This window comes from Vulpes vulpes, chromosome 8, assembly GCF_048418805.1.
Source record: "Vulpes vulpes isolate BD-2025 chromosome 8, VulVul3, whole genome shotgun sequence".
Classification (NCBI taxonomy): domain Eukaryota; kingdom Metazoa; phylum Chordata; class Mammalia; order Carnivora; family Canidae; genus Vulpes; species Vulpes vulpes.
Genome location: NC_132787.1, coordinates 91,710,796 through 91,738,525, shown reverse-complemented (window position 1 = coordinate 91,738,525; position 27,730 = coordinate 91,710,796). Strand labels below are relative to the sequence as shown.

General features: G+C 38.0%; 1 protein-coding gene across 1 annotated transcript in view; it reads left to right on the top strand.

Annotated features, from left to right (window-relative positions):
• Window positions 1–27,730, top strand: part of RAB10 (RAB10, member RAS oncogene family) — an 85,430-nt gene that overhangs the window by 47,860 nt on the left and 9,840 nt on the right. The window contains exons 2-3 of the mRNA XM_025983911.2: window positions 6,718–6,778; window positions 24,641–24,779. Coding sequence (XP_025839696.1) covers window positions 6,718–6,778; window positions 24,641–24,779 — 200 coding nt within the window. The remainder of the gene's footprint in view (window positions 1–6,717; window positions 6,779–24,640; window positions 24,780–27,730) is intronic.

Sequence of the window (27,730 nt, the reverse complement as noted above, 5' to 3'; positions counted from 1 at the left end):
AGGCCTTAAAACACTGCAAGGCACATTGTAGCTTACTCAAAGTGTTTGGTAAGCTGTTAACTATTATATGAAGGGGGAAACTTTTGCCTTCTGCGTTTTCACATCTGCATCTAGATAAACTAAGGTCGTATTGGACAATGGTCTCAAAATTTGTGCTATTATGACAGAGCTAGAGCTAGGGTTAGAATCATGTTTCTTAAATTCCAGATCAAGCTACATTCAAAGGATTGTGGGTATAGAATTTTTATTTCCTTTTCTGATGTGAAAATACTTTATTTTCATTTGTTAAAAACCACAGATACTGATGATTTACCTATGAGTTGTTAAACTTTGGTTGTCTGGAGTTTATTATATTTCTACCTGCATTAAATACTACATATTGGTGTGTCATCAGAACCTAATTAAGGGGCACCTAGGTGACTCAGATCTGCCTTTGGCTCAGATTGTGAACCTGGGGTCCTGGGATCAACTTCCACATCAGGCTTCCTGCAGGGAGCCTGCCTCTCCCTCTGCCTATGTCTGCTTCTCTCTGTGTGTCTCTCATGAATGAATAAATAAATAAATAAAATACTTTTAAAAATCTAATTAAGCTTTGGAAAACTCTTATTTATAGTAGCTAGAAGTTGCAGTTACTCCTCTTGCCACTGGATGGTGCCTCTGCAACATCATTAAGGCAAATACTTTGGCTAGTATTGTTTCTTACTTTCCTGAGCACTGAAAATTGGTAAAAGTTAGATTGCAGTAAATTGAAATACTCATTTGAGCTGAGTCCCAGGAATCTGTAAAAAATAGAGATTTCCTTTAAAGTGTTTTTATGTAAGCAAAACCTAAAAGAATCACTGGTTGGATCAAGCCCTATGATTGCTGTAGTCTGTAGTAATTTAGGAAATGACAGTGTTGCTAGAGAATCTGATTATATCTCCTGGCAGAATCTTAAAGGGTATAGATTTTCCTAGCTTCTTTTGGCAGTTGAGCTATTGATTTTGCTCTAATTCCTAAATTTTATTAAAAGCTTTTCTACTCTATCTGTAGTAAAAGTTTTCCCATACTTAGTGTGTTTATTTTTGGGAATGTAGAAAGTGCATGCTGGAATGACAAAAGTATTTCCTTGGAAACAAGTACACAGCTACAAGAGTTGTTTGAAGGTGACTACAAGAGGAATACTGGAGGGATTGAGACTATAAGGGTGGCTTAGGACCATTCTAAAATACGATGATCAAATTGCAGTGTTTAAGTAGTGGAGAGAACATATTTGTAAACATACCTCCTCCCCTGTTAACCCAGTTTTTATTTCTGTTAGTAAAATAGATCAGAATTTCAGAAGTCACATAGTATTTCAAGGCCTTTGAGGACAGCATCTTTGCCATATGCCTACCTGTGTGTTTCTTTTTCCAAACACTTTTTGCCATTTTACTCTGTTCTTCAACACCATATTCCTTAGTCATGGCTTTTTAACTTAAACCCCGAAAACTTAACTTCAGAAATTCTCTCTTGTTGTTATGGGAAATGAGAATTGATTATTCTTATACCACCAGACACTCCTGGTCTTTCTCTTCATCTTCTCAAATAGTTATAACACATGTTTTTATTAGCTGTTAAACCAAGTAGTGTACTATAATCACATTTCCTTTCTTGGATGACTTTCTGTTTTTACTATGATTTACAGTTTCTTCATTGTTACATTCACTTAGATTTAAAAACGGTTATCCATACGTTATCCCAAACTCTGCAACAGAATTACCAAACCCTCTGTATTCCTGTTTTTCATACAAACTACATTTAACACCATTTCTCCCCCTGCCTCTCTTTGTAGGCATATCCCTTGGAACTTTCTTCTCATTTTGTTCTGTCCTTTTCTGCCCTCATTCACTTCTGAACTGGTTGCTCTCTAGGTGAGTTTGAGCTGCCATTTACCTCACTTCTTGCTGGATTTCTTTTCTTCTTGTTTTTTGCAAAGCGATTTCCTGGTATTTGTCTTAGAAAAGGTGTACAGGAGCTAACTATTTGAGATTTTTCATGTCTGGAAATGCATTTATTTTACTTTGATTTGGGGCTGAATATGGGTTTTGAATATACCTTTTTTTTTTTTTTAAAGTAAGTGCTATATGGGGCATGCCCCTGAGATTGAGTTGCATGCTGTCTACCTGCTAAGCCAGCCAGGTACACCAGGTTGAAAATATTTTTTAAAGACATTATCTTGGGATCCCTGGGTGGCACAGCTGTTTGGCGCCTGCCTTTGGCCCAGGGCGCGATCCTGAAGACCCGGGATCGAATCCCACGTCGGGCTCCCGGTGCATGGAGCCTGCTTCTCCCTCTACCTGTGTCTCTGCCTCTCTCTCTCTCTCTCTCTCTGTGACTATCATAAATAAATAAAAATTTTTTAAAAAGGCATTATCTTTTTGTATTCTAGTGTTGCTGTTGAAAGTACAAGTTCAGAGTTGTCACTTTTGAGTGTTAATAATGGCCTAATTTGTTTCTGCAAACTTTTATAATACTTATTCATGATGTCTTGAAATTTCATGGTGATATTACTTCTTATAGAACTTATTTTATTCATTATGCTAGGCATTTGGTGAGTCAATCTAAAATAGATTCCTTTGATTCTGTTAGGTTTTCTTGCACCATTTTTTAAGGTTTTAATTTAAATTCTGGTTAGCATACAGTATAATATTAATTTCAGGTGTACAATGTTGTGATTCAAAACTTCTGTACAACACCAAGTACTCATGACAAGTGCACTCCTTTAATCCTCATCACCTATTTAACACACACACCCCCCCCCCACTGGAAACCATTAGCTTGTTCTCTGTAGTTAAGAGTCCATTTCTGCCTGTGCCTCCCTTTTTTCCCCTTTGCTTGTTTGTTGTGCTTCTTAAATTCCATGTGACTGAAATGATATATTTGTCTTTCTTTGACTGACTTTATACTCTCTAGCTCTATCCATGTGGTTGTAAGATTTCATTCTTTTTTTTTGGCTGAGAAGTATTTTGGTGTGAGTATCTTTATCATCTTTTTTTTTTTTTTAAGATTTATTTATTTATAGGGGAGAAAGCATGCATGAGAGTGAGGTGAAGGCCAGAGGGAGAAGGAAAAGCAGGCTCCTTCCTGAGCAGAGAGCTTCATCTTTTTTTTTTCTTTTTAAGATTTATTTATTTATAGGGGAGAAAGCATGCATGAGAGTGAGGTGAAGGCCAGAGGGAGAGGGAAAAGCAGGCTCCTCCCTGAGCAGAGAGCTCAGCGGGGGCTGGATCCCAGGACTCTGGGATCACAACCTGAACTGAAGGCAAGTGCTTATTGACTGAGCCATCTAGGCTCCCGTCTTTATCTTTATACATTCATAAAACACTGGGCACTTGGGCTGTTCCCATAATTTGGCTGTTGTAGATAATGCTGCTGTGAACATCAGAGTGCAGGTATCCCTTTGAATTAGTATTTTTGTATTTTGTGGGTAGATACCTAGTAGTGCAATTGTTAGATCGTAGGGTAGTTCTATTTTAACTTTTAGAGGAACCTCCATACTGTTTTCCAGAGTGGCTGCCCCAGTTTGCATTCCCACCTGCGGTGCAAGAGAATTCTCCTTTCTCCACATCCTAGCTAACTCCTGTTGTTTCTTGTGGTATAGATTTTAGCCATTCTGACAGGTGCAAGGTGATAATCTCATTGTAGTTTTGGTTTGTATTTCCCCAATGATATGTGATGTTGAGCATCTTTTCATGTGTCTGTTAGCCATCTTTATGTCTTCATGTGCTCTGTTAATTTTTTAATTGGATTATTAGTTTTTTGGGTGTTGAGTTTTTATAAGTTCTTTATATATTTAGGATACTAACCCTTTATCAGACATCATTTGCAAGTATCTTCTCCTTTTCTGTAGGTTACTTTTTAGTTTTATTGATTGCTTCCCTTGCTGTGCAGATTTCTTGAAATTTTTAAATTATTACTTTTTATATGCCTTTTCTCTGTTCTTTCTTGAACTTCTGTTAGGTTGTCTAGATTTCTCAGTTTGATCTTCTAACCTGTCATATATCACAAATTCAATTCTTTGTCATTTTATTATATTTTTTGGGAGATCTCAGTTTTCTCTTATAGCCATTCTGTTGAATATATTGTCCCCCCCCCCACTTTTAATTTCTAAGAGTTTCATGGTTCAGGTTCATTTTGTTTCCTCTGTTTCTCTTTTTTCCCCCATCTTGCTCTGAGAAGATAAAAGGAGTTAGTTCTCTTTTTCTCTGCATTGCCCCTGTCTCCTTCAGTTTCTCTTTTTTGGTTTGTTTAGTTTTTGGTTGTTTAGTTTTTGGTATCTCATCAGAACTTTTGTTCATATTTTGGCCTGAGGCTCTAAAAATATAATTGGATGCTAAGGGGACAAGTGTGGAGCTTGTCAAGTGGTGAATTTCACCCTAAGGGTAAAATATCTATATATGTTTTCTCAGGTACCATTTCAATTTCTCTAGACAGCATCATTTATCTGTTTATTCAAATACTTTTTGATTGTCTGCTTTTGTGTCAGGCATAGCTCTGGATGCTGGAAATTTAACTGAATTCAACAGCTAAAATTCCTACCCTTGGTTGATCTTATATTTTGGTATAGGGAGAGACAGACAATAAATAACAAGAACAGTAAATATGTACAGTATATTTGAGGGATGTTAAAGATAAAAAGTAAGGAAGAAGGGTAGGGATTGACAGACAATGGACATGGGGTCAGGTACATGGGGAAACATTACACATAGGAAAGGATAGCGAGGGGAAGGAGCCATAATGGATGGAGAAGAGGTATTTCAAGTTGGGACAACAGTTATATGTAAAGGCCTTGTCTTGGGAATCTTCCTGACCCCTGTGTGTAATAATAATGAGGCTGATACAATACAGTTAGCTATGTCAGAGAAAGATACAGAAAAGTATGAGGACAGTGTTGAAAATGGGGGAGGTGGGGCAGCCCTGGTGGCTCAGCAGTATAGCGCCGCCTTCGGTCCAGGGCCTGATCCTGGAGACCCAGGATCGAGTCCCACATCGGGCTCCCTGCATGGAGCCTGCTTCTCCCTCTGCCTGCGTCTCTGTCTCTCTCTCTCTCTCTGTCTCTCATGAATAAATAAATAAAATCTAAAAAAAAAAAAAAAGAAAATGGGGGAGGTGGGCAGAATGTGTAGGGCCTTGTGAACCATTTTAAGGACTTTTGCTTTAGTCTTTGTGAAAGATGGGATTTACAGATAGACACTAAATGGTTATCTCAAGTTTGGAGTTCAAGAGAGAGGTCTGGGCTACGATATAAATTGGAGAGTTATTAGTGTGTATGTGGAATTTAAAGCCATGAGGTTAGGGAAAATAACCAAGGGAATGAGTGAAAATAGAAAAGTTCACTCCAATTTTTAGAAAAGTTCAGAGAGCTAAGGAGAAACCAATAATGAATATTGAAGAATGAATGGCCAGAGGTAGGCAAGGAGAGTTTTTGTGCAGGAAAGAATGAAGAACTGCTTTAACCATTGCTAATTAGCTTGAGGATAGACAACATTGATTGAGAGAGAAACTCAAGGAGTCTAGGTTGGAGTTAGGTGGCTTAAAACCACCAAAAATCTTAATTTTCCAGTTGGACCTGGTTTCTATCTCAGAAGGTTTGGAGTTTTCAGACCATGTCCTAATTTTACCTCTCTTCAGGGAAGGTTTTTTTTGAAATAGTATTGGTTGTCAGGTTTGTCATTTAGATTAACCAATAAATTATATCCTAATTGGAATTGTTAGTCTTCTTCAGTATTGGTCTTGACAATCAGGTTACTGTAGGGCGATTTTTTTTTTTTTTCAGTAATTCCTAGAGAAGCAAAAATTAGGACTTTGGATAAAGTCTGAGGTTTATAAATGCCAGGAACGTGACCCTTTTTTTCTTTTGATTTGAGTATGCAAACAACCCAAGCTGAAGATTTGGTTGGTTAGAGAGCAGACAGATCTGGGTAATGTACAGTGCTTTTGCTTCATATATTTTGAAGCTCTGTGTTATTAGATGCATAAACATTTTTTTTAAAGATTTTATTTATTTATTCAAGAGAGAGAGAGGCAGAGACACAGGCAGAGGGAGAAGCAGGCTCCATGCAGGGAGCCCGACTGGGACTGGATCCCCCACCTCCAGGATCACGCCCTGGACTGAAGGCAGCGCTCAACTGCTGAGTCCCCCAGACTGCCCAACATTTAGTATTTCTATGCTTTCTTAATGAATTTACACCTTTATCATTTTGAAATGACCCTCTTTATCCCCGATCTTTTGCTTTGCAAGCTAGTAAAGGCTATTTTTTTCCTACTAGGAAACATTTTTATTCTTTTATTTTTTTATTCTTTCTAATATTAAAATATTAGATATTTTAGAAGCACCTGGCTGGCTCAGTTGGTAGAAAATGCAACTGTTTATCTTGGAGTCATGAGTTCAAGCTCCACATTGGATGTGGAGCCTACTTTAAAAAAAAATTGAGATGTTTGCAAGTTTACCTTTTTATTTCCTAATTGCTAAAACTCAGTCTTCATATATAGCTGTTTCTTTTGCCATGTTGGATCTTCTATTACTCAAGTTTAAAATTGGGTAATTTGCTCAGATTTTGCATACTTAGTGACTATCAAGAGCCAAACAGACTCAGATTTAAAAAATGTGTTTTTATTTTTACTCCAGTTAACTTTAGGAGAACCAAGATCAGAGCCATTGATATAATTTACCTTTTTTTTTTCTCTGTGTTGTAGGAATAGATTTTAAGATCAAAACAGTTGAATTACAAGGAAAGAAGATCAAGCTACAGATATGGTAAGTGATGCTGATTTACCTACTTTATGTAGTAGATTGCCAAGTTCCTGAAGGTTTGGCAGTGAAATCCTTCTGTCACCTGATTAGATTCTGAGACTTTCCTTTAAAGCCAGCAATCAGGTCACCTTTCAGTGAAGTAAAAAAATTATGGACATGGAGCACCTGATCGCTCAGTTAGTAGAGCATGTGACTCTTGGTCTTGGAGTCATGAGTTGGAGCCCCATTTTGGGTGGAGAGATTACTTTAACAGTAAATAAATAATTATTGACATGGATTTTTTTTTTTTTTTTTCAGTCAGTGAGATCTGGCTAAGTGTTTTATCTTTTCCACTTACTCTATGAACTTGAACAAGTTACCTACCACTGTGGGGTTGTTACAACCTCATATGTAAAATAGAGATAATACCACTTACCTCAAAGGGTTGTTCTAAGGATTACATGAAATAATCTATGTAGAGCCTTTAGCACCATACTTTGCTCACAAACACTCAATATAAAGAGTTTGTTGCTTTGAGAGTCTTACACTAAAATGTTTGTTTCCTTTAATGTGTTTATAACTTTTTATAGGCTTTATTTTTATTAGTCTGTATCGGATTTACCCTATAGAAGTAAAATGAAAATTTTAAAATTTGTATTCAAGTATGAATCATAAACTTTAAAATTAGAATAACAGTATTTTGTGATAAATATTTTCTATATATGTATTAACATGTTAATAGTCAAAGTGACCCTATGGGATACATTATTCCCTTTTTTTAGCTTTGTTGAGGTATAATTGACACAAAGTAACTGTACGTATTTAAAGTATACAATTTGGTGAGTTAAATGTATATATATATGTTGTATATACCTGTGAAACCATCACCACAATCAAGATAATGAATATATCCGTCACTTGAAGTCTCTCTGTAATCTCTCCTTCCTTTCTACTCCTGGTCCCCAAGCAACCATTCTTCTACTTTTTGTCACTGTAAATTAGTTTCTATTTTCTAGTACTGTATATAAATACAATCATATAGTGTCTTTTTTTTTTTTTCTCGTATTTTTTCTGGTAGAGAGGGTCTGGCTTCTTTCATGTAGTGTAATTATTTTGAAGATTATCCATGATTTTTTTATGTGTGTGGAAAAGTTCATTACTTTTTATTACTGAATAGTATTCCATTGCTAAGATACATCATAATTTGGTTATTCACCATAAAGCTGCGCTAAATCTTTGAATTGCTATATATTTTCCCTTCTCTTGGATTACTCCTGTTTTACAGATAATGAAATGGATGCATTTTAAAAAAATATTTTATTTATTTATTCATGAGAGACACACAGAGAGAGAGAGAGAGAGGCAGAGATACAGGTAGAGGGAGAAACAGGCTCCATGCAGAGAGCCCGACGCCAGACTCGATCCTGGGTCTCCAGGATCACCCTGGGCTGAAGGCGGTGCAAAACCGCTGAGCCACCCCGGCTGCTCAAAAGGATGCATTTTGAAATAAGCAAGATCTTCAGCATATAAATGCAGAACAGGGATACATTACATGCTCAGACTGTAGAGTTGAGAGTAACACTATTAATTACTATCCTGCTTCCTACAAATCGTGCATTTTGACATTGATTGCTGCTCTTTCCAGTTCTGTCATTTCTTTCTTCATTACCAGTTAGTAATTGTACTAAATTTGAATTCATGTTGAGTTTCACTGTAAAAAGACTGGTCATAGAATGGTTGTGAGAATGAGTGGTACATGTAAAGCACTAAGAGCAGTGTCTGATACATAATTAGTGTTTAATAAATCATAGCTATTATTATTAGGGGATCTTCCAGTAAGAGACTATAACCCTAAGAATAACAACATTTTATTTTAGGATATGAGCAGAGGAGAAAGTTAGCAAGGGAGAGTTAAAAAGAGAATTAGGAAAGAACAATGTCCAATATCCAAAGACAGTTTCAAAAAGTTAGGTATTCCCTTTGAAAAAGAGCTAATATTAATATTAATAATATTTTGGAGAGAGCCCATGCAAGCAGGGGGTGAGGAGGGCAGAGTTGAGAGAGATTTTTTTTTTTTTTTTAGATTTTATTCATTTACTTGAGAGAGGGAGCACAAGTGAGAGAGAACATGAATGGAGTGGAGGGGCAGAGGGAGAAGGAGAAGCAGACTCCCTGCTGAGTAGGGAGCCAGATATGGAACTCAGTCCCAGGACCCTGAGATCGTGACTTACACTGAAGGCAGATGCTTAACCAACTGACCCACCCAGGTGCCCGGAGAGAGAGAATCTTAGACTCCTTGCTCAGTGCAGAGCCAGATGTGGGGCTCAATCTCAACAACCTTGAGATTATGACCTGAGTCAAAACCAAGAGTTGCACATGTAACCAACTGAGCCACCTAGGTGCCAAAGGGAGCTAAGAATTAGAAGAGTAGGATATGTTTAACCAGAATGTCATTAACTGACCATGTAATTAGAGGTAAGAGCTTTATAACATATTTAAAATTTAATACAAATTTAAATAAAATGTGGACTTTTTTTAAACCTTTTTTTTTTTAAAGATTTTTTAAAAATTTATTCATGAGAGACAGAAAGGCAGAGACATAGGCAGAGGGAGAAGCAGGCTTCCTGTGGGGATCCTGATGTGGGACTTAATCCCGGGATCATGACCTGAGCCAAAGACAGATGTTCAACCACTGAGCCACCCAGGTGCCCTAAAATGTGGACATTTTAAAGTGTTTCCTAAATTGAATGATTCCTTTTGAAGTACAGTCCACTTGAGGATTATTGATTTTTCCTTACTTTAACTGGGAAATAACTAAGCAAATGAACTGGGCCTCATAATTTTGTTTCATTATAATTAAAGCTGATCTCAAGGGAATGGATGTCAATTATTTATTTTGAATTTCAACCAACTCTCCCCCTGCCCTTTCTTTCTTTCTTCTTTCTTTCTTTCTTTCTTTCTTTCTTTCTTTCTTTCTTTCTTTCTTTCTTTCTTTCTTTCTTTCTTTCTTTCTTTCTTTCTTTCTTTCTTTCTTTCTTTCTTTCTTTCTTTCTTTCTTTCTTTCTTTCTTTCTTTCTTTCTTTCTTTCTTTCTTTCTTTCTTTCTTTCTTTCTTTCTTTCTTTCTTTCTTTCTTTCTTTCTTTCTTTCTTTTCTTTCTTTGTCACACAGAGAGAGAGAGAGGCAGAGACACAGGCAGAGGGAGAAGCAGGCTCCATGCACCGGGAGCCTGACGTGGGATTCGATCCCGGGTCTCCAGGATCGCGCCCTGGGCCAAAAGCAGGTGCCAAACTGCTGCGCCACCCAGGGATTCCCCCCCCCCCCCCCCCCCGCCCTTTATAATCTCATACCATATATTAGCATTGGCCCTGCAGGGTAGTCTGTGTTCCAAGCCCCACTTAAGCTCTGTCACACTGATTGGCATTCCTCTCAACTGCATCCCCTTTGTGCACACTTTTTTTTTTTTTTAATATTTTATTTATTTGAGACAGAGAGAGAGAGAGAGAGAGCACATGAGTGAGCAGGGGGAGAAGGATAAAACAGGGACCCCGATGTGGGACTTAACCCGGGACTCTGAGATCATGAGCTGAGCTGAAAGCAGACACTTAACTAACTGACTGAGCCACCCAGGCATCCCTCTATGCACACTGTAAACCAATAATGTCCAAGCTTTTTTGATGGTAAAAGATATATTTTACCTTGTGACTTTGTGAATCAGTATATTATATGTACATGTATACAGCAGAAACAAAAGTGCGAAAAACTGGGGCACCTGGGTGGCTCAGTGGTTGAGCATCTGCCTTTGGCTCAGGTCATGATCCCAGGCTCCTGGGATCCAGTCCCACATCGGGCTCACCACAGGGAGCCTGCTTCTCCCTCTGCCTGTGTTTCTGCCTCTCTTTCTGTGTCTCTCATGAATAAATAAATAAAATCTTTTTTTAAAAATGCAAAAAACTATTTTAAGATGTTTTTCTTCATATACTACATAAAGCCTTTGCCCTACTAAATTTGTCCTGTTCGTCTTTCTGCGTTCTTCCACAAACTTTCTTTTCCCTTTCCCTTTCCCCTTTCCCCTTTTCCCTTTCCCCTTCCCCCTTTCCCCTTTCCTCTTTCCCCTTTCCCCTTCCTTCCCTTCCTTCCCTTCCTTTCAGAAGGGATGAGGAGCAAAAGGAGAGGGAGAGAGAGAATCTTAAGCAGGCTCTACACCCAGTGTGTGAGCCTGACATGGAGCTCCATCTTAAAACCCTGATCATGACCCAAGCCAAAATCAAGAGTCGAACACTTAATGCTCTGAGCCATCCAGGTGCCCCTACAACCTTTCCCTTCTGTTCCTTGTCCTGTGACTTTAAGTATTTTTTCCTCCCTCTTGTTTTAGTTTCTGTAGCTTCCAGAAGTAAACAGTAACAACTAACACTTGTTTTTTAAAAAGGGAGCCTTTGGGGAAGCCTGGGTGTGGCTCAGTGGTTTAGCGCCACCCGCCACCTTCAGCCCAGGGCGTGATCCTGGAGACACTGGATCAAGTCCCACATCGGGCTCCCTGCATGGAGCCTGCTTCTCCCTCTGCCTGTGTCTCTGCCTCTCTCTCTCTCTGTGCCTCTCATGAATAAATAAATAAAAATCTTTAAAAAAAAGGAACCTTTCTAGAAGATGTCATTTTGCAACAGTAAGTCCTCAGTGTGACCTTCAAGATTAATCTAGAAATGATTTCTACTGTACATATAAATCTCAAGTATAGAACAGAAATGGTAACATTTCTAATTTAGAATTGTTTGGTTTTTAGTCATTATTAATATAACCACTTTTGGGTAAAAACACTTTAGAAGGAGAATTTCATTTAGTCTAGGTTTTCATATATAAAACTGCTTTTAATTTGAAAATCCATTTTCCCATAAAGATCAGGAATGAGTGGTGAAAATTTGCAAGTGATAGTTAAGAGGTTAGCATTGTGGTAGCTGATTTTCTTTATTTGCTTTTGAAAGTTCTCATTCTAACAATCAGAGGAGAAGGAAATCATGCATCTCCAAGAGATATGGGATATACCACAATTGAAGAAGGCTTTTAGCTGGAAAACCCATTACTCATAACTCAAAACACTATCCTCACTCAACATTAAATGCTTTGCCTCCAATTGCTACTAAAAAAGCACAGTGATTTTTTTTTTTATCTGTCTCTAGTTTGAATGAATATATTCAGATTCTTGTTTCAGCATGAAAAATTCTGTTCTGTGATTGAATATTGATTTGGGAAACTTCAGTCAGTGCTAAAGATTTGTGTTATTTTTCTTTACTTGAATTATCTTCATTTGTCTTTTTTCCAGGGGTCTTGTAGTCTGTTGCATAAGGGTGGAGATGGATCTCAGGCTGGCCAAGGCACATGTATGTAGGCCTAAAATTAGCTTGTTTGGCTGATATAGAGAAGCTGTGGCTTTTTTTTTTTTTTAAGATTTTATTTATTCATGAGAGACACCGAGAGACGCAGAGACACAGGCAGAGGGAGAAACAGGCTCCATGCAGGGAGCCCAATGTGGGACTTGATCCCAGGTCTACAAGATCAGGCCCTGGGCTGAAGGTAGAGCCAAACCGCTGAGCTACCTGGGCTGCCCCAGCTGTGGCTTTTTAATCCCAGATCTCTAGAAGTTTCTACCACAGTATCTATCTGCACTTTCCTTAGAGTTGTGGGTCCTCCCGGGAAAAAAGCCCCAGTGAGTTATTTCATGTTTACTTTTCTTGTTTTGTTTTTAAGGGAAAGTGGTCAGAAATGTTTGTTACTGTTAGCATCTATATATTGTACCATCAGCAAATTTAATATCAACCCAGTCAACGAGAAATCAATAGTGTCACATTGTTAAAGAATTAACCATTTACCTATAAGGTGCCAGATTCATGGAGAGTCATCTTTGATTCTTTTTTTTTTTTTTTAAGATTTTATTTATTTATTCATGAGAGACACAGAGAGAGAGAGGCAGAGACAGGCAGAGGGAGAAGCAGGCCCCACGCAGGAAGCCCGATGTGGGACTCGATCCTGGGCCTCCAGGGTAACGCCGTGGGCCAAAGGTGGCACTAAACCTCTGAGCCAACCCAGGCTGTCCATCTTTGATTTTTTTAATTCCCTTAATCCCAGCATCCTCTTTCGTAAGCCCTGTTGACTCAATCTTATTATGTCTAGAAACCACATACAGTTTGCCATCTCCTATGTTAACCCCCAGTCCAAGCCACCATTACCACTTCTTTGAGCCACTATAGTAGGTAGGCTCTTAGTATCCTAACAGGTCCTTATTTCCCCTTTTGCCTTAGTATAAATCAAGTATAGGTCATGGTTGTCATTCTTTCCCCATTTATGACCATTTTGAGTTCCGTTGCATTTCAAGTGAAAGTCCAAATTCCATATTTAAATTCCTTACCACAGTTAACAGAGTGGCCTCAACCTCATTTTGGGGTGTCTTGTGTATATACAATATATAGTCTCTACCCCCCAGTGGAATCTTTCAATTCCATGAACATGACAAGCTCTTTTCCAATTTGGAACCTTTGTACATGCTTCATAGACCTCCCTCAAGCACCTCTACCTCCCACACCCCCAGCCGTGGCTAGACCAAACATTATGAAGTACCACTTCATTCCAGAACCTTCCCATTTCATCAAAAATAAAATGTGAAAACGTCAGGTTGTGGCTATTGCTCCTTCTGATCTCATCTCTCACCAGCTTTGCTCCAACCAGTGTGGCTTTTGTCTCCCTTGAGCATGCCAAGCGTTTCCCATCTCAGGGACTTTGTACTTCAACTGTTTTTCTGGTTGTCCTGCTTCTTTCTCATTCAGATCTTAATTCCGTGTTATCCTCTGAGGGAGGCCTCGCATGATTTGAGGTAAAGCAGCCCAGTCCGTCAGGCACTGTCTCATTTGTCCTAGTTGATATTTATCATAGTATTTTTTAGTCTAAAGTTACCATACTTTGCGGGCACCTAGGTGGCTCTAAGTTAAGGTCTGACTCTTGATTTTGGCTCAGGTCATGATGTCAGGGTTGTCAATTTGAGACTCACATCCAGCTCCACGTTCAGTGGGAAATATTCCCTTTGTTTTTTCTCTGCTCATATACACACACTTTATTAAATAAAGTCTTAAAACAATTTATTTAGCGAGAGAGGCAGAGACATAGGCAGAGGGAGAAGCAAGCTTTCCATGGAGAGCCTGATAGGGACTCCATCCCAGGACCCTGGGATCATGCCCTGAGCTGAAGGCAGGTGCTCAACCACTGAGCCACCCAGACGTCCCATAAATAAATCTTTTTTTTTTTTTTAATTAAGTTACAAAAAAAAATTGTTAGCATATATTTTTTTAAGTTACCATATTTTTTAAAAAATGTCCCATTAAGACACCCAGGTGGCTCAGTGGTTGAGCTTCTGCCTTTGGCTCAGGTTGTGACCCCTGGGGTCCTGGGATCGAGTGCCTCATCGGGCTCCCCACGGGGAGCCTGCTTTTCCCTCTACCTATTTCTCTGCCTCTCTCTGTGTGTCTCTTATGAATAAATTAATAAAATATTTTTTAAAATGTCCGTTATTCCTCCTTTTGGGATGGGGATCCTATCTGTCTGATACATACTTATTATAACAACCACCTAGAACAGAGCCTGACAAATACAGATGCTCAGTAAATATTTGTTGACTAAATGACCTTGTTTGGTTGAGTCTATTCATACTTCTCATTCACCATAAACATCAGGGACCTCCCTGATCATTCTATCTAGATTATGTCTTCCCTTCTCCTTACCCCAGTTTTCATCACTCCAGTTTGTTTACCTTGTTAGCATTGATCACAGTTTAGCTTGCTTTCTTTCTTTCTTTAAAAATTTTTTTAAAATTTTTATTTATTTATGATAGTCACACAGAGAGAGAGGCAGAGACACAGGCATAGGGAGAAGCAGGCTCCATGCACCGGGAGCCCGACGTGGGATTCGATCCCGGGTCTCCAGGATCGCGCCCTGGGCCAAAGGCAGGCGCCAAACCGCTGCGCCACCCAGGGATCCCTATATTTATTTATTTATTTGCTTGCTCCTTTCCTCACTGGAATATAAGCACTGCAAGAGCAGGTTTCAGACTTCTTCTTTTTTTTTTTTTTTTAATGAAGATAAACGTAGTTAAAATTCATGATATTTTGAAGTAGAGAAATTGCATATCTCTAAGGAAATGCAGATCTTGTTAAAATAAAACTCATTGTGGGGTCCCTAGCTGGCTCATTTGGTGGTGTATGTGACTTTTGATCTCTGGGTTTTACGTTTGAGCCCCACGCTGGGTATATAGGTTATTTAAAAATAAAATTTTAAGAAAAAAAGCCTCAGTGCGAAATTTGATATTCCTAATTTATAAAGTAAGAAATAACTTCATTATGTTACCAAAAACACAAAGTTAGGAAATTTAGGGTCTCTGCTTTGCAGAGCAAATGATGTTGGGTCTGGTCTGTTCTAGTGCTATCAGTGCCCAGACTAAAAATAGCTGTCATAATAGCATCTAGAGTACACAGCTTCCTTGACCCTGCATGTGGGACTAAGAAAATAAGCTATTTTAGTTCTTAGGAACATATCACTTCTTTTATAATATGTCAGTGGGGGAAAAAAATAGGATTTTGCAACATTCTCTTAGCTGTGTATCTATTATTTTATGTAAGGAAAGTCCTGTTGCCACTGGGTTGTAATTTCAGAAACCTTCAACATAGGTTAAGAAGAAAAAAAAATCAGGGACGCCTGGGTGGCTCAGTGGTTCAGCATCTGCCTTTGACTCAGGGCATGATCCTGGAATCCCAGGATCAAGTCCCGCATCGGGATTCCCGCATGGAGCCTGCTTCTCCCTCTGCCTATGTCTCTGCCTCTCTCTGTGTATCTCATAAATAAATAAATAAACAAACAAACAAACTTTTTTTTAAAATGAAGAAAATATCAGAAGAAAGGAAAACCAAGTTGAGTGGTTTTGAAACAGACTTAAAAACCTGTATTTTAAGGACACCTGGGTGGCTCAGTGGTTGAGCATCTGCCTTTGGCTCAGGGCATGATCCTGCAGTCCTGGGATCAAGTCCCACGTCGGGCGCCCTGCATGGAGCCTGCTTCTCCTCTCTCTGCCTTTCTCTCTGTCTCTCATGAATAAATAAATTAAAAAATCTTAAAAAAAATTGTATTTTGGTAAACAAATAATATTGTGAGTACATACAACATTAAATTGCTCTTCAGGTATTTAAAACCTGGTTTTGCTTATTGGGGTCAACCTGGTGTCTTTAATCTTGGGTGTATGTGTTCATGCAAACCTAAAAATAATTTGGGCAGTGAATAAGCAGCTGTAGCTATTTTTAGCCATGGGCAAAGGGTCATCAATTAGCTTAGAGTTAGCAAGAACTCAAGTTTCTGGTTGGAAGTAAGTGGTTGATTGCCTTAACAATTGGTAGGGCCTGATAGGAGTGTCCAGGCAGGATTTAGGAAAAGGGATAGAGATCAAGGAGTGTTCGGTCATTTAAGAAAAACCACCTATAAGAGACATGCTATCAGTTGTTCCAGGTTGTATCCTTAAGTTAGATCAATAAAGACTACACACACAGGCACACACACGTATTTGTAACTATGTTTTTTTTTTTTAATTTTTATTTATTTATTTATTTATTTATTTATTTATTTATTTATTTATTTATTTATTTATTTATTTATGATAGTCACACACAGAGAGAGAGAGAGAGAGAGAGAGAGAGAGGGGCAGAGACACAGGCAGAGGGAGAAGCAGGCTCCATGCACCGGGAGCCCGATGTGGGATTCGATCCCCGGTCTCCAGGATTGCGCCCTGGGCCAAAGGCAGGCGCCAAACCGCTGCACCACCCAGGGATCCCCTGTAACTATGTTTATTTACATTCTTAGACCATAATTTTTATCATCCTTACCTTTAAATTTGTTAATTTACTGAAAATAACAAGGAGGTTTACAAAAACATTCTGCATTTGTAATGATCTGGTCCCCCCCCCCACCGCCCGCCCCCCCCTTCTTTGTTTTTTTTTTTTTAAGATTTTTTTTTATTTATTTATTCATGAGAGACACAGGCAGAGGGAGAAGCAGGCTCCACACCCGGAGCCTGAGGTGGGACTCCATCCCTGGTCTCCAGGATCACATTCTGGGCTGAAGGCGGTGCTAAACCGCCAAACCACCTGGGTTGCCCTTCCCCCGCATTCTTTACATTATTTCTGAAAAGAGTAATATAATCTACTGTGGGTATCCCTCCTTAGTCCTTTCTCTTTTTCCTTTTTTTTTGCCTTGGCCCCCAAGAAATTTCTAGGTAAGTTTTATAAGATAAGCATAGCAAATAAATTGTCCTTTAGAGATAGTGTATTTATATTTTCCATTTTCCTCAACTCCAAATTCTTGTTTTGTCTTTAATTAATCTCATCTATTTAGTCACAAGGTACCTGTGATCACATGTAATTTATGATTTCATGAAAAATTTTTTTCTTATCACAGTAGAAACAGTTTAGTTCTTTTCTGAAAGAAAGGTATAAATGGAGGGAGGGAACAAGGAAAAAAATAAAACATAATGTCTGCCCCAAAGAAAGAAAAAAAAAGAAAAGAATAAATCAATTAATAATTTTATATCCTTAGAGAAAGATTAAAGTTTCCTAGAGAAAATCCAGGCTGAAAATATACTTACTGAAGACAAAAGAGTGTGTGTGTGTGTGTGTGTGTGTGTGTGTGTGTGTAGCACCTGGGACTCCAGAAGTGCCTACTGGCTATAGTGTAGGAGGCATACAAAACTTTTACTTCATTTTTTGTCATAAGTAGTAACAATTTAAAGAGATCTTCCACAGTACCTCACTATGAGCAACCACCCCCAAAACTGTCTAGCTATGATATGCTTTCTTCTTCCCCATTCATTCACATTACAAAAATTAGTAAATTATACACCCATTTCAGTGTCAAATCTATGACTAAATTCTCTACCAAGAAAGAATACACTGCAAAAGACATTACTTAGTTAAATCTAAATCAGTAGCACTTAGGAGGTTTTATAATACTGGTTACATATGAAATGTCAATAGAAAAGATACTGAAATATTAATGGCCCCTCTGAAAAGAAGATAATCATTATTTAAATTCGGAGTTAAGTTTGTTTTGATCCATGACATTCTGCTCCATCTGTTCTTTTAGTCTCCTCCATCTTCCAAAATCTCTTAAACCCAACTACCTTCCTTCTTTTTATATGCTTTCCTAAGTTTTTTAAAGGCTTTCTCTATCCCATTTTCATTTACAAATGTCATACATTCTTCCAACTTGGCTATATCAAGATCATCTGGCTCCTCCACTCCTTGATCTCTAATTACCCTTTTTTGGTATTGCATTACCTTCTGACTCTGCTTTTACACACACACCGTTTTTCAACACAGTAAATAGAATGATTCTTCTTATTTTTATTTTTAAAAGATTTTATTTATTTATTTGAGAGAGAGTGTACACAAGTAGGGGGAGCAGCAGCAGAGGGAGAGGGAGTAGAAGCAGGCTCCCCACTGAGCAGGGAGCCCAGTGCAGGGCTCCATCCCAGGCATGACCCAAGCCAAAGGCAGACACTTAACCAACCAACTGACCACCCAGGTGCCCTTAGAATGATTCTGTTTAAATGCAGGTTACTTCTTTTTTTAAAGCCTTCAGTAGACTTCCTATCTCAGAGAAAAAGCTGAAGTCCCATTGTGCTCTTTATTATTCCTTAGCCATGGGTCAGGACCTTTGCACTTGTTTTCCCTCTTTTTAGAACATTGTTACCCCTAGACACTTCCTTATTCCCTTTACCTTCTCACTGAGGTGTTCCCTTACCATTCTGTTTAAAATTTTACTTGCTTGCACCATCCCCAATATCAGCCCCTAGTCTCTTTAATTTTTATATTCTTGGTGCTTCTCACTCTCTGAAGATACATAGTTTTAGAAATAATGATTTAGAGGCAGCCCAGTGGCTCAGCAGTTTAGCGCCGCCTTCAGTCCAGGGCCTGATCCTGGAGACCCGGGATGAAGTCCCACATCAGGCTCCCTGCATGGAGCCTGCTTCTCCCTCTGCCTGTGTCTGTGCGCCTTTCTCTCTTTCTCTCTCTCTCCCCCTCCCTCCCTCTCTCTCTGTCTCTCATGAACAAATGAATAAAATATTTTAAAAAATGATTTATTTGGTTGTTGCCTACCCCCAGTAGACTATAAACTTCGTTAAGGAAGGAATTATTTTGTTTACAACTTTCTCTCTGGTGTCTAGAATAGTATCTCGCATGTACTATTTGTTCAGTAAATACTTGCAGAATGAATAGATGGGATTTTACATTTTTACATTTTTTATTTTAAAGAGTTTATTTATTTGAGAAAGAGTAAGCAGGAGCAAGGGAGGGGCAGAGGTAGAGGGAGAAGCCAACTCCTTGCTGACCAGGGAGCCCAATGTGGAGCTGGATCCCAGGACTCTGAGATCGCAAGCTGAGCCGAAGGCAGATGCTTAACTAACTGAGCCACTCAGGCACCCAGGATTTTACATTATATTAAAGGGCAAATCCATATACTTTGAGGTGAGTTAGGCAAGTGACAGGACTGAAATTCTCTTACAAAAGTTGAAAAGTCCAGCCAGGTCATCTTTAACTTGGCTAAATAAAAAATCATTTTATCTTACCTTTATTCAGAAATAGGCTTTAGTCAAAGCCAGGGATTTCCTTGTGAAGCAGCTTCAACACAGATACAAACTTGAAAGAGCATCAACAGAGATGATTTTGACTTAAGGACATCTTGAAATCATAAATTTTAGATCTCAAAATGACATTGTATCTTTGCATATTTTTCTACAGATTGCTTTGGGCTTATTTATAATATAAATAAATTATGGAATTTTACTTTAGTTATTTCTTCCAGCTGTGAATGAAAATAAAAGATCCAGAGACTTTTATATACCTTTTTTTTTTTTTTTTTGGCTTTTATATACTTTTAAGTTCACCTACCCAGAAGGATTGGAGTCTGAGGATAAACATGGATCTGACTCCAAACCCATGTTGTGTGTGTTATAATGTCCAGCACAAGGTAGATGATCAGTACATGTTTGAATTGATAGATGGATAGAAGGCAGATGTGTGAACATGGTAATTGTGTACCAGGATTGAATGTAAGGAATATTGATGTATTAGTAGTTCTGTTATATTTCTGGCTATATATATTTTGGGGCATATAAGCATTATTTTTAATATTTTTAAGGGTCATGTAACTGAATTGGAGTGCTTTGATATTTAAAATAATGCAAAATCGGCAAGGTAATTTTCTAAAATACTGACTCATTAACATTTGAATGCTTATTCAACTTGCAGATATACCATGGATTCTGCCATGAACAAGACAGATCTCTGATGGAACTTTAATTTTAGAAAACATGGGAGACAATAAATCTGTAATAAGTGTTACACAGAGAAGTAAAGTAGGGGGACGGAATGGAGAAAGACTGGATGACTATTTAAATTGGGTAGTCAGAGACGGCTTCATTATTAAGGTGATGGTCAAAATGTGAATATGAGCCAATCATGTACAGGCAGGCTGTGGCAACAGCTAGTTCAGAGGCTGTCAAGTGAAAACAAGCTTGTGAATTTGGGGACGTTAAAAAAAAAGTGACACTAACTGTCAAAAGAATGCCTCAGAATTTGGGGGGCTTGGGCAGCCCGGATGGCTCAGCAGTTTAGCGCCGCCTTCAACGCCTTCAACCCAGGCCGTGATCCTGGAGACCCTGGAGATCCAGGGAGTCCCATGTCGGGCTCCCTGAGGGGAGCCTACTTCTCTCTCTCTGCCTGTGTCTCTGCCTCTCTCTCTCTCTCCTCTCTGTGTCTCTCATGAATAAATAAACAAAATCTTTTTAAAAAAATGGGGGGGTGCTGGAGAAAAGAACAAGTCCTGTAACACTTTGTAAACCTCAAGATAACGATTTTGGAATTGGTTCTAGTCGTAATAAATCGGATATTTTGTTTTATTTTTTTAAGCCTAGTAATCTTTTTTGTTTTGTGATAGCTTTATTGAGATGAGACATAATTCATGTACCATACAGTTCACCCATTTAAAGTATACAGTTGGTTTTTTTAGTGTATTTTCAAGGTATGTATACACCATCACCACAATATTAGAACCTGTGTATATTCCCAAAAAGAAAGCCCATACTTTTTTTTTTTTTTTTTTTGAAACTCTATACTCTTTAGCAGCCATTCCCCATCCAGCCACTTTCTACTTACATGAATTTTCCTGTTGTGGACATTTCATATAAATGGAATCATACACTATCTGATCTTTTGTGTCTGATTTCTTTCACTTAACATAATGTTATCAAGATTCACCCATGTTGTAGGAGTTATCAGTACTTCATTCTTTTTTATGTCTGAATAGTATTCCATTGTATGACTATACCACATTTTATTTATCAGTTGACGGGCACTCAGGTTGTTTCTACTTCTTGGCTATTATGAATAATGTTGTTATGAATATTGATGTATGTGTTTTCATGTTGGCATATGTTTTTGTTTTCCTTGGTTATATACCAATAAATAGAATTGCTGGATCATATCTAAATGTTTAACATTTTGAGGAACTGCCAGGCTATTTTCCACAGTGGCAGCATCAATTTACATTTACACCAACAGTGTATGAGGGTTTCGATTTCTCTGCATCCTTTGTTGTTTGCTTTTTTGATTATAGCCATCCTAGAGTGTATGAAGTGGTTTTGATTTGTAGTTCCCTAATGACTAATGATGTTAAGCATCTTTCTTATATTTTCTTCTAAGAGTTTTATAGTTTCAACTCTAAGATTCAGGTCTTAGATTTGTTTTGAATTAATTTTTATATGGTTAAAATGTAGGGGTCCAGCTTCATTCTTTCGCATGGAGATAACCGTTGTTTTAGCACCATTTGTGGAAAAACCTTTTCTTTCCCCATTGAAGCTATTGGAAGTTTTAAGCAAAAAAATAGTGTGATCAGACATATATTTAAAGAAGATTGCTTTGGCTACTATGTAGATAGTGTCATCTACTATATCTCTGAATGTTAGAATGCCAGTAAAAGTTACTGAGACTGAGCAGTCAGTGCCATAGAACTAAGAGCAGAAACATGTATTGTCATAAAAGCCATGATAACAAACTGTTTCAAGAAAGGAAAGTGGTCAATTTTATGGCATCCTAATGAATGATTAAAATATATAAAAAGGAACTAAATCCTGGATTTAGCCATCAGAGGTTGTTTTCAGAGACCTTTTGAAGAAGAACAGTCTTGTAGAATAGTAGTAGCAGTAGTCAGAATTGGTTGAGGAATGAATTTGGGAAGACAGAAATTAGAGAACTCTTTAAAGAAGTTTGCTAGGGAGATATTTTTTGTAGGTATAGACAAGCTGGTTTTAAAATGTATAGGGAGGGTCACCTGGGTGGCTCAGTTGGTTAGGTACCTGGCTCTTGATCTTAGCTCAGATCTTGATCTGACGGCTGTGAGTTCAAGGCTTGAATTGGGCTCCATACTGGGCACAGAGCCTACCTAAAAACAGCAACTTATATGGAAAGGCTAGGTTAGCCAAAACAACTCTTGACAAAAATAAGTGAGAGGAATCTATCTGGTTTTAAGACTTTATTTAGCTACAGTAATCAAGACAGTATGGTATTGAGGGAGGCATAAACACATAGGTCATTGGAAGAAAAAGAAAAACCCAGAAACAGAACTGGGTCATGGTTGATTGATTTTTGTCAAAGGTACAAAAAGCAATTCAAAGAAAGGCTCTTTCCTCAACATTTTCAACAATGGTGCTAGAGTAGTTGGATATCCATAAGTAAAAACATGAACCTCTGCTTAAAATTTACACCCTGTACAAAAATTAACTTGAAAGTGTATCATCAATTTAAATATGAAATGTAAAACCATATTCTTTTAGAAGAAAACAAAATCTTTGGGACCTAAAACTTAAGGCAAAAAGTTCTTAGATATAGTACTAAAGCCATGATTCATCAAAGATTTTTTAAAAATAAGTAAATTGGATTTCAGTATTCAAACTTTCACTCTCAAAAGACTCAATTCTCAACATGCAGCAGTGTTTCAAAAAGAAAAGCAATCCAGTTAGAAAATGGGCAGAAGAAAAGAACAGCCATTTCACCAGAGAGAATATATGGATGGCAAATAATTGCATGAAAAAATGTTCACTATCATTAGCCATAGAGAAATACAAATTTAAATGACCATGAAGCATCACCTGTTTATTAGATTAAAATAAAAAATAGTAACAACACCAAATGCTGATGGATGCAGAAAAACTGGATCTGTTACATTGCTTGTTGGAATGTAAAGTGGTACAGCCACTCTAGAAAAGCTTGGCAGTTTCTTATAAATTTCAATATGTATTATCATAAGGCTCAGCAATAACATTCCTGGGTATTCATCCCAGAGAAATTAAAACTGATATACACATGGGAGCTTGTATATAATATTCATAGCAACTTTACTTGTAATGGCCAAAAACTGGAAACAACCCAGTGTCCTTCCACAGGTGAGTAATTAAACAAATTATGATATGTCCATACAATGGAATACTATTCAGCAATAAAATGGAATAGATTAGTATTACATGCAACAACTTGAATAGATCTCAAGGAGCTTATGGTGAAAAAGGGAAGGATGACCATTTCAAAAGGTTGTATATGGCATGATTCCATTTATATAGCATTCTGGAAATGACAGAATTATAGATACGGAAAACAGATTATTGGCCAGAGTGTAGGGACTATAGGAGATGAGGGGTGCTACAACAGTTTTCTATCTTGTTTGCGTTGGTGATCACACAAATCTATACATCTCTCAACCCTATATCGCTCCAATTAACATCACATTTCTCTGTTCCCTCCCCAGCAGACTTTGTTTTTTAACTTTTATTTTAAAATAATTATAGCCTCACAGGAAGTTACAAAAATAGTACAAAAAAGTCTTGTGTATCCTTCACCCAGCTCTCCCCAATGGTAACATCTTACACCACAATATGAAAGCAAAACCAGAAAATTTACATTGATAAAATCAAAAGACCTTATTTAGAGTTCACTGTTTTTACACTCGTGTGTGTGTGTGTGTGTGTGTGTGTGTGTGTGTGTGTGTACTGTGGGGTTTTTTCAATTTTGCTTTTTTCGAAAAGTAGGAGATAGTAAACATGTATGTATGCTGATGAGAATGATTCATAAAAGGAAGAAATTGGTGATGCGAACAAGAGGGGAAAATTACAGGAGCAAAATATATATCTTAGATCTCTGGCATGAAGGAATTGAAAAGATTCTATTTACATATTTCCATTTTGTTACTTAAAAATAAGGTTAACTTTACAATATTTTGTAAACGATCCTAAAGGTAAACGTGGCTGTACTATGTTGTAATCCTTTAGTGTTCTAAACATTCACGTTTTGGTGTTATATTATAGAACTAGATCACTGAATAAAATGGAATTTCAAGAGTTTTTAGCACACTTACTGGTGTTTCTTTTTTCTTTTTTTTTCTTTTTTAGATTTTATTTATTTCACAGAGAGCACAAGTGGGGTGGGGTGGGGCAGCAGGCAGAGGGAGAGGGGGAGGGAGAAGCAGGCTCCCTGCTAGAGCAGAGAGCCCGATGTGGGGCTCTATCCCAGGACCCTGGGATTATGACCTGAGGAAAGAATCATGACCTGAGTGGAAGGCAGATGCTTAACCGACTGAACCACCCAGGTGCCCCTGGTGTTCATTTTAAAATAAGCTCTAAGAGTTTACATGTCATTTTTCTAGGATTTTTCCCTTCCAGGTTTTTGTTCACTGTAGGTAGGTCATGAATATATCTAGAATGTAATAATATCAGAATGCTTAATACAAATTATTACTGTTTTTTTTTTTTTTTTCAGGGATACAGCAGGCCAGGAGCGATTTCACACCATCACAACCTCCTACTACAGAGGAGCAATGGGTATCATGCTAGTATATGACATCACCAATGGTAAAAGTTTTGAAAACATCAGCAAATGGCTTAGAAACATAGATGAGGTAAGACCTAGAAATTGTATAAATCCTTTTATAAAGACACATTTTTGTGTTTAGTTAAGGATAAATAATTCTAAATTATGTTTAGGATATCATGTACTATCATTATTATTGAGTTATTTTACTTCTTAAAGGTTAATGTTATATTTTGCCTACCTTTCTCTTAAATTTTTGGGTAAGTCTTTCTAGAACCCCATCCAAAGCAATTACTTATTCCAAAATTCTATACAGCCATCTTATAAGATGACCCCATGTAGAAGCTACCAGTGGTTTTACATACCTCTTTTTATTTTTTTAAATATTTTATTTATTTTTTCATGAGAGACAGAGAGGCAGGCTCCATGCAGGGAGCCTGATATGGGACTCGATCCCGGGTCTCCAGGATCCCGCCTTGAGCTGAAGGCGGCGCTAAACCGCTGAGCCACCCAGGCTGCCCACATACCTCTTTTTTTTTTTTTTTTTTTCTCATACCTCTTTTTAAATGAATTCTTTGTTGGTAGATTTTTATTAAATGAATAAATTACATTTTTAGTAGTAATTTAAAACAACAGAAATGTATCACTTCTAGATATTTTGAAAGATACAGAATAGTGATGTGGTAAAAACCCAAGAAAATAAAGCCATATCATCGCATGTGAAGATGTCAGTTTTAAAAAGTAAAATACATGTCAAAGCAGATCTGTTTCTGTTCTGCAATATAGGTCTAGCTTCTTGTTGAAATAATTTTTCATGTCATACTGCAGTCTTCTAAGCTTTGAATTTCCTTAAGACTAACTCTTTAAAGCAGTTTTGGCTAGAAGACCTAGTTTTAAGGTAGTATCAGACACAAGATAATGATATCTCAATGGTAGCAATTCTGACAGTTCATTAATAACTTTTCCATCGCTGCAATAAATCTTGAAAGTGTGTTATTATTATCAGTTGATCGTAGCAGATTTTGAAACAAAAGGCTCCATTTTGGATTTCCTCAGCCTTTATTTTATGATTCAGCCAAGTTAGCACGTGTAGTAGGAGCAATTGATAAAGACACTGTGCAGTGTTGTTCCAACAATAACCAGTTTTCCAAATTCTGTGGCATGAACTGGATTTTCTACAGTTCAGTCCTATCCTGACACTAACTACCCAGCCTTAGTGTCAGACCCCCAAGTGTAAGGACTCTGTCCCATAAAATTGCCCTTCTTTCAGATGTTAAGTCCTGGACCCCTCAGCTACCCACACTTCGTCTGACTTGGCAAGTTTGGGGGTTCCCAGGATCCACTTTTGGGTTCAGTAGTTGGCTGAATGATTCCTAGAACTCAGGAAAGTGTTGTATTTACATTTATAATTTTATTATAAAGGATACAGTGCAGGAACAGCTAAATAGAAGAGATGTAAAGGAAGCGTATGGGAATTGGGGAACACAGAGCTTCCATGCCATCCATCTCTGGATATGTCACCCTCTGGGCATTTTTGATGTGTTCACCAACCTAGAAGAGGTCCCCTAACTTTATTGTTGCAGAGATTTGATCCGAGTTTTACTGCATAGGTATAGTTAGTTAATAAATCATTGGCCTCTGGTGATTAAACTTAATCTCTAGTCCCGTTCACCTCCTGGTAAGTAGAGGAGTGGCAGCTGAAAGTTCTAATTCTTCAATCACGAATGGTTCCTCTGGTGACCAGCTTCCTTTGTGAAGCTCTGTAGATCAGCCGCCCTCTGCCCTAGTTCTTCATTAGCCTAAACGTAGGTAAGCAGCAAGGGCCCTATTCTAAACAACAAAAGATACTCTGTCACTTGGGAAGTTAGGAGTAAGTGCCAGAGGGCTAAGGCCAAATGTGTTTTTAATGTCTAAATATTAGAGCCTTATATATTTAACTTCATAGGCTTGATGGCTTCAGTTTCCCAACATATCTGACATATAAGAGATTGGTGTTGCCTAATTTTCACTTTGTTATAGAAATTCAAGCTTTAACTAAATGAAAAAAAGCTAAATTGATCCAACATATATTTTTTTAAGATTTTATTTATTCATGAGAGATACAGAGAGAGGCAGAGACATAGAGGGAGAAGCAGGCTCCCTTTGGGAGTCCCATGCTGGACTCCATCTCCGGGACTCTGGGATCATGCTCCGAGCCAAAAACAGATATTCAGTCACTGAGCCACTCAGACGTCTCCCATCCAGCAACATTTTAAAAAGGATTATATATTGCAAGGGTGGTTCAATATAAGAAATCAATCAGTGTGTGATACACCCATCTTTTTTTTTTTTAAGATTTTATTTATTTATTTATTTATTTATTTATTTATTTATTTATTTGAGAGGGAATGAGCAGTGGGGAGGGGCAGAGGGAGAGGGAGAAGGAGACTCCTTGCTGAGGAGGGAGCCTGACATGGAGCTTGATTCCAAGACCCCGAGATCACAACCTGAGCTGAAGGCAGATGCATAACTGACTGAGCCACCCAGGTACCCCTGTAGTACACCATCGTGATAAATAAAAGACAAAAAGCCATATAATCGTTCCAACAGACTCAATGAAAATTTGACCAAATCCAACACCCTTTCATGATAAAAACACTCACAGACTAGAAATAGAAAAGAATGTCCTTAACCTAGTAAAGGACATCTGTGAAAATCCCACAGTCAGCATCATACCTGCCCTTACATTCACAAAAATGAGAAGTATGCCACTTCTGCTCAGAATTGTAGTAGAGGTTCTAGCCAGGGCAATTAGGCAAAAAGAAAAGGGAGAAACCCAGATTGGGAAGGAAAACTATATATGTAAGTAATGAGATTTTTGTATTTAGAAAATCTTATGGAGGGGTGCCTGGGTGGCTCAGTTGGTTAAGCATCTACCTATGGCTCAGGTCATGATCCCAGGATCCTGGGATCCAGTCCTGCATTGGGCTCCCTGCTCTGTGAGTAGCTTGCTTCTCTCTCACCTCCCTACCACTCCCACTGCTTGTGTGCATGCCTCCT